The sequence below is a fragment of the Heterodontus francisci genome, chromosome 2 (genome assembly GCF_036365525.1).
Source record: "Heterodontus francisci isolate sHetFra1 chromosome 2, sHetFra1.hap1, whole genome shotgun sequence".
Taxonomy (NCBI): Eukaryota; Metazoa; Chordata; class Chondrichthyes; order Heterodontiformes; family Heterodontidae; genus Heterodontus; species Heterodontus francisci.
Genome location: NC_090372.1, coordinates 84,712,921 through 84,727,611, shown reverse-complemented (window position 1 = coordinate 84,727,611; position 14,691 = coordinate 84,712,921). Strand labels below are relative to the sequence as shown.

The 14,691-nt window shown below is 44.1% G+C and overlaps 1 protein-coding gene across 2 annotated transcripts in view; it reads right to left on the bottom strand.

Moving 5' to 3' along the window:
- Nucleotides 1-14,691, bottom strand: part of top2b (DNA topoisomerase II beta) — a 251,137-nt gene that overhangs the window by 68,063 nt on the left and 168,383 nt on the right. Inside the window, exon 31 of one of the 2 annotated variants that reach the window (XM_068059917.1) lies at nucleotides 1,477-2,713. The exons of the other annotated variant lie outside the window; for it this stretch is intronic. Coding sequence (XP_067916018.1) covers nucleotides 2,619-2,713 — 95 coding nt within the window. The 3' untranslated portion in view covers nucleotides 1,477-2,618. Of the gene's footprint in view, nucleotides 1-1,476; nucleotides 2,714-14,691 lie in introns of those variants that run through there. 2 annotated transcript variants of the gene reach the window in all.

Below are 14,691 nucleotides of genomic sequence, written 5' to 3'. Positions count from 1 at the left end.
TAGGGCTCCTTGATGCCAACTTGGTCAAATGCTGCCTTGGTGTCAAGGCAGTCACTTTCACCTCTGGAATTCAGCTCTTTTGTCCATGTTTGGACCAAGGCTGTAATGAGGTCTGGAGCTAAGCGGCCCTGGCGGAACCCAAACTGAGCATCGGTGAGCAGGCTGTGGCCAAGTAAGTGTGCTTGATAGCATTGTCAGTGACTCCTTACACCACTTTGCTGGAGATTGACAGCAGATTGAAGGGGCGGTTAGAGATGTCACATATGCAAGTACAGAGGCAGGGAAGTGGGGGTAAGGAAAGAACAAAACAGTAGATCTATATAGCGTGGAAGCATGACAGATTAAATGATAAAAGGGATAATGGCACATGAACGAGCTCGTGGTACAATAGTGCTGAATCTCCAGCCATTGCTAACATTGCCAGACTTAGATAAATTTGGATTAACCTCAAGGCCAGTTTAATACATCAGTTTCCACAGTAGTGGAAGGTGCTGTTAGAGGATACTCAGCATCAAAATCAAATTGGATTGAAGTGCGAGTGGAAACGCAAAATCGGCTATCTCCATCAATGATGCGGAGGACAGAAGATACGCCATTCATTTGGCTAAGGTTGATGTCAATGTATCACCGAGGCAAACTACAAACAATCTGGAATAAAAAGCTAGCATCAGTAATGGTGACCACGAAACTACTGGATTGCCGTAAAAACCCATCTGATTTGCCAATGTCCTTTAGGGAAGGAAGTCAGGTGTCCTTACCTGGCCTCGCTTACATGTGACTCCAGACCCTCAGCAATGTGGTTGACTCTGAACTGCCCTCAGAAATGGCCTAGCAAGCCACTCAGTTGTATCAAACCGCTATGAAAAGGTATAACAGGAATAAAACCAGACTGACCACCTGACATTCACCTAGGCATCATACATGACAAAGGCACACCCAGCCCAGTCAACCCTGCAAAATCCTCACTATCAAAATTGTACCAAAATTGGGACAGCTGTTCCACAGACCAGTCAAGCATCAGCCTGACAATCATACTCACAGATTCATACCTTTCAGCCAATGTAGCAGTCACTTCCGCCATCATCCCTGGTTATGTCCTATCCCACTAGCAGGACAGACCCACCAGAGGTGGTGGCACAGTGGTATACAGTCGGAAAGGAGCAGCCCTGGAAGTCCTCAACATTGACTCCAGCAACAGGTCAAACATGGGCAAGGAAACCTTCTGCTGATTACACCTACTGCCCTCCCTCAGTTGATGAATCAGTACTCCACCATGTTGAACACTACTTGGAAGAAGCACTGAGGATAGCAAGAACACAGAATGTCCTCTGGGTGGGAGACTTCAAAGCCATCACCAAGACTCGGTAGCACCACTACTGACCGAGATGGACGAGTCCTGAAAGACAACAGCTGTAAGACTGGGCCTGCAGCAGGTGAGAGAACCAACAAGAGGGGAAAAAAAACCTACTTTACCTCTTCCTCATCAATCTGTCTGTCGCAAATACATCTGTCCATGACTGTGTTGGTAGGAGTTATCACTGCACAGTCCTTGTGGAGACAAAGTCCCGTCTTCACAAGAGGACACACTCCATTGTGTTGTGTGGTAGTACCACTGTGCTGAATGGAATAGATTCAGAACAGATCTAGCAGCTCAAAACTGGGCATCCATGAGGTGCTGTGGGCCATCAGCAGCAACAGAATTGTATTAAACCACAATGTGTAACCTTCATGGTCCAGCATATCCCTCGCACTTGTCTTTTGCACTCATGTGCTTGGCTCCTTCTTCAATGAGGATATGGACGCTCATGGGGCCTCCTCCTCCATTTCGTTGTTTAATTGTCCATTACCAGTCATGAGTGGACGAGCAGAGCTTTGGTCTGATCAGTTGGTTGTGGGATTGCTTAGCTCTATCTATTGCATTCTGCTTTCACTGTTTAGTACTTAGTCCTGTGTTGTAGCTTCAAAGGGTTGGCTCCTCATTTTTAGGTATGCCAAGTGCTGTTCCCAGCATGCTCTCCTACACACCTCACTGAACCAGGGCTGGTCTCCCGGCTTGACGGTAATGGTAGAGTGCGGGATATGCCTTGGTGATGGACAGTGAAGTCCTCGACCCAGAATTCATTCTGTGCCCTTGCTACCCTCAGTGCATCTTCCAAGTGGTGTTCAACATAGAGGAGTACTGATTCATCAGTTAAGGGTGGGCAGTAGGTAGTATTCAGCAGGAGGTTTTCTTGCCCATGTTTGATCTGATGCAATGAGACTGCATGGGGTCCATATTTTTGTTCAGGATCGGACAGCCATTTCCTCCTGACTGTATACCACTGTGCTGCCATCTCTGGTGGGTCTGTCCTGCTGGTGGGACAGCACATACTTGGGGTTGATGATGGAGGAGTCTGAGACATTGGTTGAAATGTTTGATTCTGAGAGCATGATGACATCAGGCTGTTGCTTGATTAGTCTCTGGGGTAGCTCTCTCAATTTTGCCACAAGTCCCCAGATGTTCGCGAAGAGGACTTTGCAGGGTCGACTAGGCTGGGTGCATCTATGTCATGCTGGGTGGTCTGTCTGGTTTTATTAATCAACTTTTTTGTAGTACTTTGATGCAATGGAGTCTTTTGCTATGCCATTTCAGAAATCAGATAAGAGTTAACACATTGCTGTGGGCCTGGAGTCACATGTAGGCTTGACCAGGTAAGGATGGCAGATTTTCTTCCTTAAAGAACATTAATTACAATATAAATATGAACAAGAGACATTACAAATGGAAAAGGTTGACAATAAGTGCACACAGATGCACAATACTTGGTATAAATCTAGTCCATCTCCTATGGCACTACTCACAGGAAGTTAAACTACTTGTTTGATAAGGCTAGGATGATTATATGGCACAATAGGGAAAGTCCAATTTTAGAGTGACATAGAAGTTAATAAAATTAATACAAGGAATTGAAAATTTGAACTAAATTACCAATTAGAAAATTATTATATAGAGGTTTGAATTCAATGAATAAATATGAAATATGTGATGTTATATAGTAAAATATAACAAGCAAGGGAATGGGGCTAATTGGATAATGTTTTCAAAGAGCCAGCACAGTTATGATGGGCTGAATGGCCTCCTCTGTGCTTCAAAGTTCTATGAAAATATATTTATGCGTTGTGCATAAATACGTAGAATATTTTTGTATGTGAATTTAGGTACTTTAAACATTTGCAAGAAAATTATTTCAAGAATCTTATATTTGTGAGTGTTAGTTCCATCAGTGATTGAAATTTAAGCCTGAGGTTGGAGATCTGACATCTGGAAGGGATAATCTCAGGAGTACCATTTCACCGTTAAAGCATAAGAGAATAAAAGAGAAGCAAATAATTAGGTTGTTCAAAGATGATGGTGATAAGTGCAATGGAGTGCGAGTAGACAGTAAAAGGTTGAGTGATGCACAGTGTAAAACACCTCAAGGAAAATTAGAAGATTGAGGATAAGAGGTTCGTGGGATGAGGTCAGATTGGAAAAGAGGGAGTCTGGGTAGTCAGGATAAGGCAATGTTGAAAGAAAACATTTGAACAATAAGTAAATGATAATTATAATTCAGGAGGGTGGAAAGGAGATCCAATAATGTGCAGTTTTCTTTATAAAAAGAAAACATGAACTGGATTAAAATACATAATTTTAAAAATTGATAATGGAACAGATAAATAGAAACAATGGGAGTGAAGATCTTTTTTTTTACATCAGCATGCAAGCAAGACCAGCAAAAAAAATATCAAAAAGGTACCTAAAAGGACATAATACAGTTGTAGTTAAAAATACAAAGACTGGGAGTAAAAATCACTAAAAAGCTACAGGCTCCAATGTTAATCTGAAGGCAGCTTCTGAGCCGGGGCCTCAGGGGCCGAGGCGGGTGAGGGATGGAGTTGCGTGGGCGAAACTTGAAAGTCAACAGAGCAAGTCTGAATCTGTAGTCTCAATTCAACTGTAGCAATTAACTTTGACTTTTGGATTAAATGTTTCACAGCAGTACAACAGGCATCATGTGCACCCACATGACACAATCTCAGCTGTATGTTAAAAGGGCAGTCCACAAATGGAAATTGGAGGGATTCAGGATGGATGGTGGACACAGATAAAGGGCAATACCCAGGTTTGCTGATGCCTCCATTTTCTCTGTCATGCGAAGCATTCTCCATCACATCATTCCTCACAAACAGTCAATTTTAAGCAGCACACAGCTTTCACCTTCTACACACTTCTTCACCTTCTCATTCATCAACCCACCCTTGACACACTCAAAAATCCTTATGCAACGTGATTCATCTGTCTCAGTTATCCTCACCAAATGCACCGCATCCATTGGATGAATGTCTCACCATCACACACTTCAGGGGTCTGTTTTTATAGCCCTTTTGGTGCAAAATGCAAGGGAGAGGGGCAGGACTAGAGGTGAACTGCCACAAACAGTACACAACCCAAACTGCAGAGAAGGACACCCTGGAGATTGAGAAACAGGGAAATAGCAGATAGCTGGTAACAGAATTACAAATATCTCAAACACAAATGCTGACTTAATTTCACAAATGCAAGAAATAAGAAGATTGAGTATAGTGATGATCAAGGTTTTGGCTTAGCCACTATTACATCATGTCCCTTTTCTTTCATCTTCCAGTGCTTTCACAAGTACAGCAAGAGCTGCAGGGCATATTTGAAGACAATTAATGTGTTAATTCTTCATTTCACCACCCAGGTTGTGGCCTCATCGAGATTAGCAATTTAGTGTCAAATTAAAGGAAGTTTGGTGCATGTGCATACCCAGCATGGACCAGATGCAGAATGCTCAATACTATTTGGTGTAGGCCAGGAGACAAGTATGAAAGGCCTTTATTCCATAGGTGAAAGGCCAGTGTCTAATCCACCGCATCACCAAATCCTTTGCCCACAACAGCCTCTTCTACTTACCCCACCACCCCGCCCCAATGACTATTTGTAGAACATATAGGATCTGTGGGTTTCTAACTTTGACCACATCCCCTTTTTGTCATTTTTTTTATACTGATTTTTTTTTATAGTATGGAGCTACAGCAAAGTTTTAAGCAAGAGTCAACTATGGAAAAATTAAATTGCCAGATGTTGGTTGGTTGTCAATTTTAAATAAAGACAGTATTAGCCAACAAAGAATGGAAAGTTCAACTTAGTGATAACTGAGGTCACATTAGTTTCAAAAAAAAATATGCACTAGGATTTCTAAAGGGATAAAATTGAAAAGCAGAGAAATTATATTAAACTTATATCTAACCTTGGTCAGACCACAATTGGAGTACGGTGCAGTTCTGGTCTCCATATTATAAAAAGGATACAGAGCTATTGGATAAGGTGCAAAAACAGATTCACAACAATGATACCAGAACTGAGAGGTTACACCCATCAGGAAAGATCGAATAGCGTGTTTTTTCTTTACAGTAAGGAGAATACAGGTCTTTAAAATGATGAAGCTAGATGTAGAGAACATGTTTCTACTTGTGAGGGAGACCAAAACTGGGAGCCATAATTATAAAATAGTTACGAATAAATCTACTAGGGAATTCAGGAGGAGCTTCCTAAACCAAAAACTGGTAAGAATGTGGAACTTGGTAACAAGAGTAGTGGATGCAAATAGCATAGATACATTTACAGAGAAGCTAAATAAGCACACAAGGGAGAAAGGAACAGAAGTATATGCTGATAGGGTTTGATGAAGAGGGATAGGAGGAGCTAACGTGGTGCATAAATGCCAGCACAGACCAGGTGGGCCATATGGCCTGTTTCTGTAGACTCTACGTAATTCTATGGCTGCCAATGTGACTGTGACAAAGGTAAACTATCCCTCCTCTGCTTTTCAATTTTATCCCTCTAGAAATGTACGCTAGCGCTTGTTTTTTTTTAATGGCCTTGTTAACCTGTTGCTACTTTGCTACTAGTGATTTGTGCATCTGTATCCCTAAATCCTTTTGTTCTGTACTTCATTTAGACTCTTCTTATCCAACTAGTATGTGACCTCCTCACGACCTGTCTGCAGCATTTGACACTGTTGACCACACCATCCTCCTCCAATGCCTCTCCAATGTCGTTCAGATGGGTGGGACTGCTCACGCCTGATTCCATTCTTATCCATCTAATCATAGTCAGAGTATCACTTGCAATGGTTTCTCTCCCTGCTCCTGCACCATTACCTCTGGTGTTCCCCAAGGATCTATCCTTGGCCCCCTCCTATTTCTCAACTACATGCTGCCCCTTGTTGACATCATCTGAAAACACAGCGTTAGTTTTCATACGTACTTTGGCACCACCCAGCTCTACCTTACTACCACTCTCGACTCCTCCACTATTGCTAAATTATCAGACTGCTTATCTGACATACAGTACTTGTTGAGCAGAAATGTCCTCCAAGTAAATATTGGGAAGATTGAAACCATTGTTTTCATACTCCCTGCCCTCACTGCCGACTCCATCTCTCTACTGGCAACTGTCTGAGACTAAACCAGAATACCCATAACCTTAGCGTCTTATTTGACCCTGAAATGAGCATCCGACTACATATCCATATCATTGCTAGCACTGTCTATTTCCACCTCCGTATCACCTCCTGACTTCATCCCTGCCTCAGCTCATCTGCTGCTGACACCCTCATTCATGTCTTTATTACCTCTAGACTTGCGCTAGTGAGTACAGAAATAGGAGGGTGGAACAGATGAAAGCTTGGCTGGAGAGATGGTGTAGGAGGGAGGACTATAGATTCTTGGGACATTGGGACTAGCTCTGGGGGAGCCGGGACCTATACAGGCCAGCCCAATGTCCTTGCAGGACAGTTTGCTAGTGCTATTGAGGAGGGTTTAAGCTAACTTAGCAGGGGATGGGAATCAGGATGTAACATTAGAAAGGAAAAGCAAGGTGCACAAAGGACTGAGAAAGACAGATAGGTGGTGAGTAAAAAAACAGTAAGGCATTAGGTGGGATCAGAGTAAGAGGGAATGCAATAAAGTCCAAATTAAGTTTACAGTGCATGTATATCAACGCATGGAGGGTGGTAAATAAGGTGGGTAAGTTACAGGCGCAGACAGACAGAGGAATATGATGCTGTGGTGATAACAGAGACTTAGCTCAAAAAAGGGCAGGACTGAGTACTAAATAATCCTGCATATAACGTGTTCAGGAAAGATAGGGGAGGAAAGAAAGGTGGAGGGGTGGCAGTATTGATTAAACAGAATATTACAGTGATGGAAAGAGAGGATGTCCTAGAGGAGTCAAGGACAGAATCTATTTGGTTAGAACGAAAAAACAATACTGACACCATTACACTATTGGGTGCATACTGTAGGCCACCAACTAGTGGAAAAGATATAGAGGAGCAAATTGTCAGAAGAAGCAGAGAGAGTAGAGGAATGGATAGGGTAAAATTGAGAGAGGGGTTGGGGAAGTACTAAAAAGGCTGGCTATACTTAGGGTAGTTAAGTCACCTAGTCCGGATGGCTTACATAGAAAATAGGAGGAGTGGGCCATTCATTATGATCATGGCTGATCATCCAACTCAGTAGCCTGTTCCCGCTTTCGCCCCATACCCTTTGATCCCTTTAGACCCAAGAGCTATATCTAACTCCTTTTTGAAAACATTCAATGTTTTGGCCTCAACTGCTTTCTGTGGTAGCGAATTCCACAGGCTCACCACTCTCTGGGTGAAAAAATTTCTCATCTCAGTCCTGAAAGGTTTACCCTGTACCCTTAGACTATGACCCCTGGTTCTGGACTCCCCCACCATCGGGAACATCCTTTCTGCATCTACCAAGTTGCTAAAGGAAGTGGGGATGGAGATAGTGGAAAGGCTTGCCATAATCTTCCAATCTTCCCTGGATACAGAAGAGGTGCCAGAGTGGCAAATCTGACACCCTTATTCAAGAACGAAAAGCTGGGTAATAAAATTGAGGCTCATGGAATAGGATGGTCAGTGTCCAATTGGATAAAAAATTGGCTTAAGGACAGAAAACAGCGAGTCGTAGTAATTGGCTGTTTTCCAGACTGGAGGATGGTAGACAGTGGTCTTCCCCAAGGGTCAGTACTGGGACCACTGCCTTTAGCTATATATAAATGACTTGGATCTTGGAATACAGAGTAGAATCTCAAAATGTGCTGATGACACCAAACCTGGAGGTGTGGCGAACAGTGAGGATGACATGACACGCTTGCAACAGGACATAGATAGGCGAGCCAAATGGACAGACAGGTGGCAGATAGAATTTAAGACTGACAAGTGTGAGGTGATGCATTTTTGCAGAAGGAATAGGGACAGGCAATATAGATTTAATGGCACAGTTCTAAAGAGTGTACAAGACCAGAGGGACCTGGGGGTGCTTGAGAATCGATCTTTGAAGGTGACATGACATATTGAGAGAGTGGTTAGTAAAGCATATGGGATCTTGGGCTTCATAAATACAGGCATTGAGTACAAAAGCAGAGAGGTTATGCTGAACCTTTATAAATCTCTGGTTAGGCCCCAACTGGAATACTGCGTCCAGTTTTGGTCACCACACCTTGGGAAGGATGTGAGGGTCCTTGAGGGTGCAGAGGAGATTTACTAGAATGATTCCAGGGATGGAGGATTTTAGTTACAAGGTTAGGTTGGAAAAGCTAGGGTTGTTATTCTTAGAACAAAAGAGACAGAGGGGAGATTTCATAGAAATGTACAAGATTATGACAGGCTTAGATAAGTTAGACAAGGAAAAACTGTTCCCGTAGTGGTTAGCACCACAGCCTCACAGCTCCAGCGACCCGGGTTCAGTTCTGGGTACTGCCTGTGCGGAGTTTGCAAGTTCTCCCTGTGACCGCGTGGGTTTCCGCCGGGTGCTCCGCTTTCCTCCCACAGCCAAAGACTTGCAGGTTGATAAGTAAATTGGCCATTGTAAATTGCCCCTAGTGTAGGTAGGTGGTAGGAGAATGGTGGGGATGTGGTAGGGAATATGAGATTAATGTAGGATTAGTATAAATGGGTGGTTGTTGGTCGGCACAGACTCGGTGGGCCGAAGGGCCTGTGCAGTATCTCTAAATAAAAATAAATAAATAATGACACAAGGGCTAGGGGACACAGATTGAAGGTTTTCGACAAGAGATGCAGGGGGAATATGAGGAAGAACTTTCTTTTAAATGCAGCGAGTGGTAATGACCTGGAACACTTGGTCTCCGCTTCCACCACCCTTGTGGGCAAACAATGACTTCAAAAGGAAATTGGATGGCCACTTGAAGGAAATAGATCTGCAGGGCTACGGGGAACAAGCGGGGGAGTGGGACTGACTAAATGACTCTGTGGAGAGCTGACATGGACTTGATGGGCCGAATGGCTTCCTTCTATGCCGTAAATTACTCTAATGACAGAGAGGTGTAAAAATTATACAGTAGTTATAATGACTATTGACATGCTGTTCTCCCTTCGTCAGATACAGGAGAAATGCCGTGAACAACAGATGCCCCTCTACATTGCTTTCATTGATCTCACCAAAGCCTTTGACCTCGTCAGCAGACGTGGTCTCTTCAGACTACTAGAAAAGATCGGATGTCCACCAAAGCTACTAAGTATCATCACCTCATTCCATGACAATATGAAAGGCACAATTCAACATGGTGGCTCCTCATCAGAGCCCTTTCCTATCCTGAGTGGTGTGAAACAGGGCTGTGTTCTCGCACCCACACTTTTTGGGATTTTCTTCTCCCTGCTGCTTTCACATGCGTTCAAATCCTCTGAAGAAGGAATTTTCCTCCACACAAGATCAGGGGGCAGGTTGTTCAACCTTGCCCGTCTAAGAGCGAAGTCCAAAGTACGGAAAGTCCTCATCAGAGAACTCCTCTTTGCTGACGATGCTGCTTTAACATCTCACACTGAAGAATGCCTGCAGAGTCTCATCGACAGGTTTGCGTCTGCCTGCAATGAATTTGGCCTAACCATCAGCCTCAAGAAAACGAACATCATGGGGCAGGATGTCAGAAATGCTCCATCCATCAATATTGGCGACCACGCTCTGGAAGTGGTTCAAGAGTTCACCTACCTAGGCTCAACTATCACCAGCAACCTGTCTCTAGATGCAGAAATCAACAAGCGCATGGGTAAGGCTTCCACTGCTATGTCCAGACTGGCCAAGAGAGTGTGGGAAAATGGCGCACTGACACGGAACACAAAAGTCCGAGTGTATCAGGCCTGTGTCCTCAGTACCTTGCTCTACGGCAGCGAGGCCTGGACAACGTATGCCAGCCAAGAGCGACGTCTCAATTCATTCCATCTTCGCTGCCTTCGGAGAATACTTGGCATCAGGTGGCAGGACTATATCTCCAACACAGAAGTCCTTGAAGCGGCCAACATCCCCAGCTTATACACACTACTGAGTCAGCGGCGCTTGAGATGGCTTGGCCATGTGAGCCGCATGGAAGATGGCAGGATCCCCAAAGACACATTGTACAGCGAGCTCGCCACTGGTATCAGACCCACCGGCCGTCCATGTCTCCGTTATAAAGACGTCTGCAAACGCGACATGAAATCGTGTGACATTGATCACAAGTCGTGGGAGTCAGTTGCCAGCATTCGCCAGAGCTGGCGGGCAGCCATAAAGACAGGGCTAAATTGTGGCGAGTCGAAGAGACTTAGTAGTTGGCGGGAAAAAAGACAGAGGCGCAAGGGGAGAGCCAACTGTGCAACAGCCCCAACAAACAAATTTCTCTGCAGCACCTGTGGAAGAGCCTGTCACTCCAGAATTGGCCTTTATAGCCACTCCAGGCGCTGCTTCACAAACCACTGACCACCTCCAGGCGCGTATCCATTGTCTCTCGAGATAAGGAGGCCCAAAAGAAAAAGTTATAATGAGGGACTTCAATTATCCTAATATAGACAGGGACAATAATAGTGTAAAGGGGAATGAGGGGCAAGAGTTTCTAAAGTATGTTTAGGAGAATTTGCTACATCAGTATGTTTCCAGCCCAAAGAGGAAGAAGGCATTGCTGAACCTGGTTCTGTGGAATGAGGTGGGTCAAGTGGATCAAGTGGCAGTAGGGGATCACTTAACGATCAGTGATCATAGCATCATAAGGTTTAGTTTAGCTATGAAAAAGGACAAGGAGCAATTCAGAGTAAAAATAATTAATTGGGTGAGGGCCAATTTCAGTGGAGTGAGAATGAATCTGGCCCAGGTAAATTGGAATCAAAGACCGGCAGGCAAAACTGTAACAGAACAATGGGCTACTTTTAAGAGGAGATAATTCAGGTAGTCAAGGTACATTCCCATGGGGGTGGGGTGGGGTTGAAGAGATAGGACAAACAAATCCAGAGCTTCCTGGATGACAAAAGAGAGAAAGATGAAGCACAGAAAGGGTGCGTATGACAGGTGTCGGGTTTATAATACAAGTGAGAACTAGGCTGAATAAATAAAGTTCAGAGGGGAAGTGAAAAAGGAAATCAGAGAAGCAAACAGAGAGTATGAGATGAGATTGAAAGCTAAAAGGGAATCCAAAAGTCTTCTATAAGCATATAAATAGTAAAATGAAAGGAGGGTTGGGCCGTTTAGGGACCAAAAAGATGATTTACATGTGGAGGCAAAGGGCATGGCTGAGGTACTAACTGAGTACTTTGCATTTGTCATTGCCAAGGAAGAAGATGCTGCCAAAGTCAGAGTGAAAGAACAGGTAGTTGAAACATTGAATGGGCTACAAATTGATAAAAAGGAGGTATTGAAAAGGCTGAAATAAAAACAGAAAGTGCTGGAAATACTCGGCAAGTCAGACAGCATCCGTGGAGAGAGAAGCAGAGTTAACATTTCAGGTCTGTGATCTTTCATCAGAACTGGAAAAGGTTAGAAAAGAATTATGTTTTAAGCATGAACTCAGCCTCTCCAGGACTATTCCATCACTCTCCTGACTTGTGCCTTGTAGATGATGGTGTGGCATTAGGAAGACAGGAGGTGAGTTACTCGCTGCAGAATTCCCAGCCTCTGACTTGCTCTTGTAGCCATAGCGTTTATGTGGCTGGTCCAGTTCAGTTTCTGATCAATGGTAACCCCAGGATGTTGATAGTGGGGGAATTCAGCATTGGTAATGCCATTGAAAATCATGGGGAGATGGTTAGATTCTCTCTTGTTTGAAATGGTCATTGCCTGGCACTTGTGTGGCACAAATGTTACGTGCCACTTATCAGCCCAAGCCTAGATGTTGTCCAGATCTTGCTGCATCTGAACATGGGCTGCTTCAGTATCTGAGTTGCAAATGGTGCCGAACATTGTGCAATCATCAGTGAACACCCCTACTTCTGACCTTATGATAGAGGGAAGATCATTGATGAAGCAGCTGAAGATGGTTGAGCCTAGGACACTACCCTGAGGAACTCCTGCAGTGATGTCCAGGGACTGATGATTGACCTCCAACAGCCATGGCCATCTTCCTTTGTGCTAGGAATGACTCCAACCAACGGAGAGTTTTCCCCCTTTCAAAAGGCGTTTGATAAAGTGTCTTGTCAGCAAAGTCAAAGCCCATGGAATCAAAGGGACAGTGGCAGCATGGATATGAAGTTGGCTGAGTGACAGGAAACAGACAGGTTTGGTGAACAATTTTTTTTCAGCCTGGAGGAAGATGGGGTTTCCCCAGGGGTCAGTACTAGGAACATAGCTTTTCTTGATCTATATTAATGTCCTAGTCTCAGGTGTGCAGGGCACAATTTCAAAATTTTCAGATGACACTAAATTTGGAAGTATTGTGAACTGTGAGGAGGGTTGAGATAGACTTCAAGAGGACAGAGGCTGGTGGAATGGGCGGACACATGACAGATGAAATTTAATACAGAAAGATATTTATTTATTTAGAGATACAGCACTGACAGAGGCCCTTCGGCCCACCGAGTCTGTGCCGACCATCAACCACCCATTTATACTAATCCTACATTAATCCCATATTCCTACCACATCCCCACCTTCCCTCAATTCCCCTACGACCTACCTATACTAGGGGAAATTTATAATGGCCAATTTACCTATCATATGTGAAGTGATTCATTTTGGTAGAAATAACGAGGAGAAGCAATATAAAACAAAAGGTACAATTCTAAAGAGGGTGTAGAGGCAGAGGGACATGGAGGTATACATGCATAAATTGTCAAAGGTAGCACAGCAGGTTGAGAAAGTGATTAAAAAGACATACGGGATCTTGGGCTTTGTTGAGGCATAAAATACAAAAGCAAGGACGTTATGTGAACCTTTATAAAATACAGGTTCAGCCTTAACTGGAGAATTGTGCCCAATCATGGGCACCACAATTTAGGAAGGATGTGAATGCATTAGAGAGGGTGCAGAAAAGATTTACAAGAATGAATCCAGGGATGAGGGACTTCTGTTACATGGATAGATTCAAGAAGCTGGGGCTGTTCTCCTTAGGGAAGAAAAGGTTGAGAGGAGATTTGATAGAGGCGTTCAAAATTAAGAGCGGTTTCGACAGAGTAGATAGGGAGAAATTTATTTATTTAGAGATACAGCACTGAAACAGGCCCTTCGGCCCACCGAGTCTGTGCCGACCATCAACCACCCATTTATACTAATCCTACATTAATCCCATATTCCTACCACATCCCCAACTTCCCTCAATTCCCCTACCACCTACCTATACTAGGGCCAATTTATAATGGTCAATTTACCTATCAACCTGCACGTCTTTGGCTGTGGGAGGAAACCGGAGTACCCGACGAAAACCCACGTGGTCACAGGGAGAACTTGCAAACCCCGCACAGGCAGTACCCAGAATTGAACCCGGGTCACTGGAGCTGTGAGGCTGCGGTGCTAACCACTGCGCCACTGTGCCGCCCCGTTCCCATTGCGGAAGGGTCAAGAACCAGAGTACACTGATTTAAGGCGAATGGCAAAAAAAAAACAAAGGTGACATGAGGAAAAACCTTCTTTACGCAGAGAATAGTTAGGATCTAGGATGCACTGCCTAAGAGTGTGATGGAGGCAGATTCAATCGTGGCTTTCAAAGGGAACTGAATAATCATCTGATGAGAAAAAATTGCAGGACTACAGGGAAAGGGCTGGGGTGTGGGAGTAGCTGAGTTGCTCTTGCAGAGACCCGGCACAGACACGAAGGGCCGAATGGTTACATCAGAGAAGGAGGCCACTCTATGATTCTATTCCAACACACTCCTGCCTAGTCCCCACATTCTACCCTCTGTAAACCTGAGGTCATCCAAAACCTTGCTGCCTCACACAGAGTCCCATTCACCTATCATCCCTGACCTCGCTCACCTACATTAGCTCCTGACCAAGCAACGTCTTGAATTTAAAATTCTCATCCTTGGTTTTAAATCCTTCCATAGTCTCGCCCCTCTCTATCTCTGTAATCTCCTCCAGCCCCACAACCCTCCAAGATATTTGCGCTCACCTAATTCTGGACTCTTGAGCATCCCCGATTTTAATTGCTCCCGTTGGGTGCCATGCCTTCAGTTGTGTAGGTCCTAAGCTTTGGAATTCCCTCCCTATAGCTCTCTGCCTCTCAGTGGAGGGAGAAACAGAGTTAACATTTTAGATCGATGACCTTTCATCGGCACTGGTTAGGTAAACAAACTGTTTTTTAAATAATTTTTTTTGTTGACAAGTGAGGGATGTTAATTATCGTTTTTACTATTTGCTGGAAATATATTGAACAGATGGGCC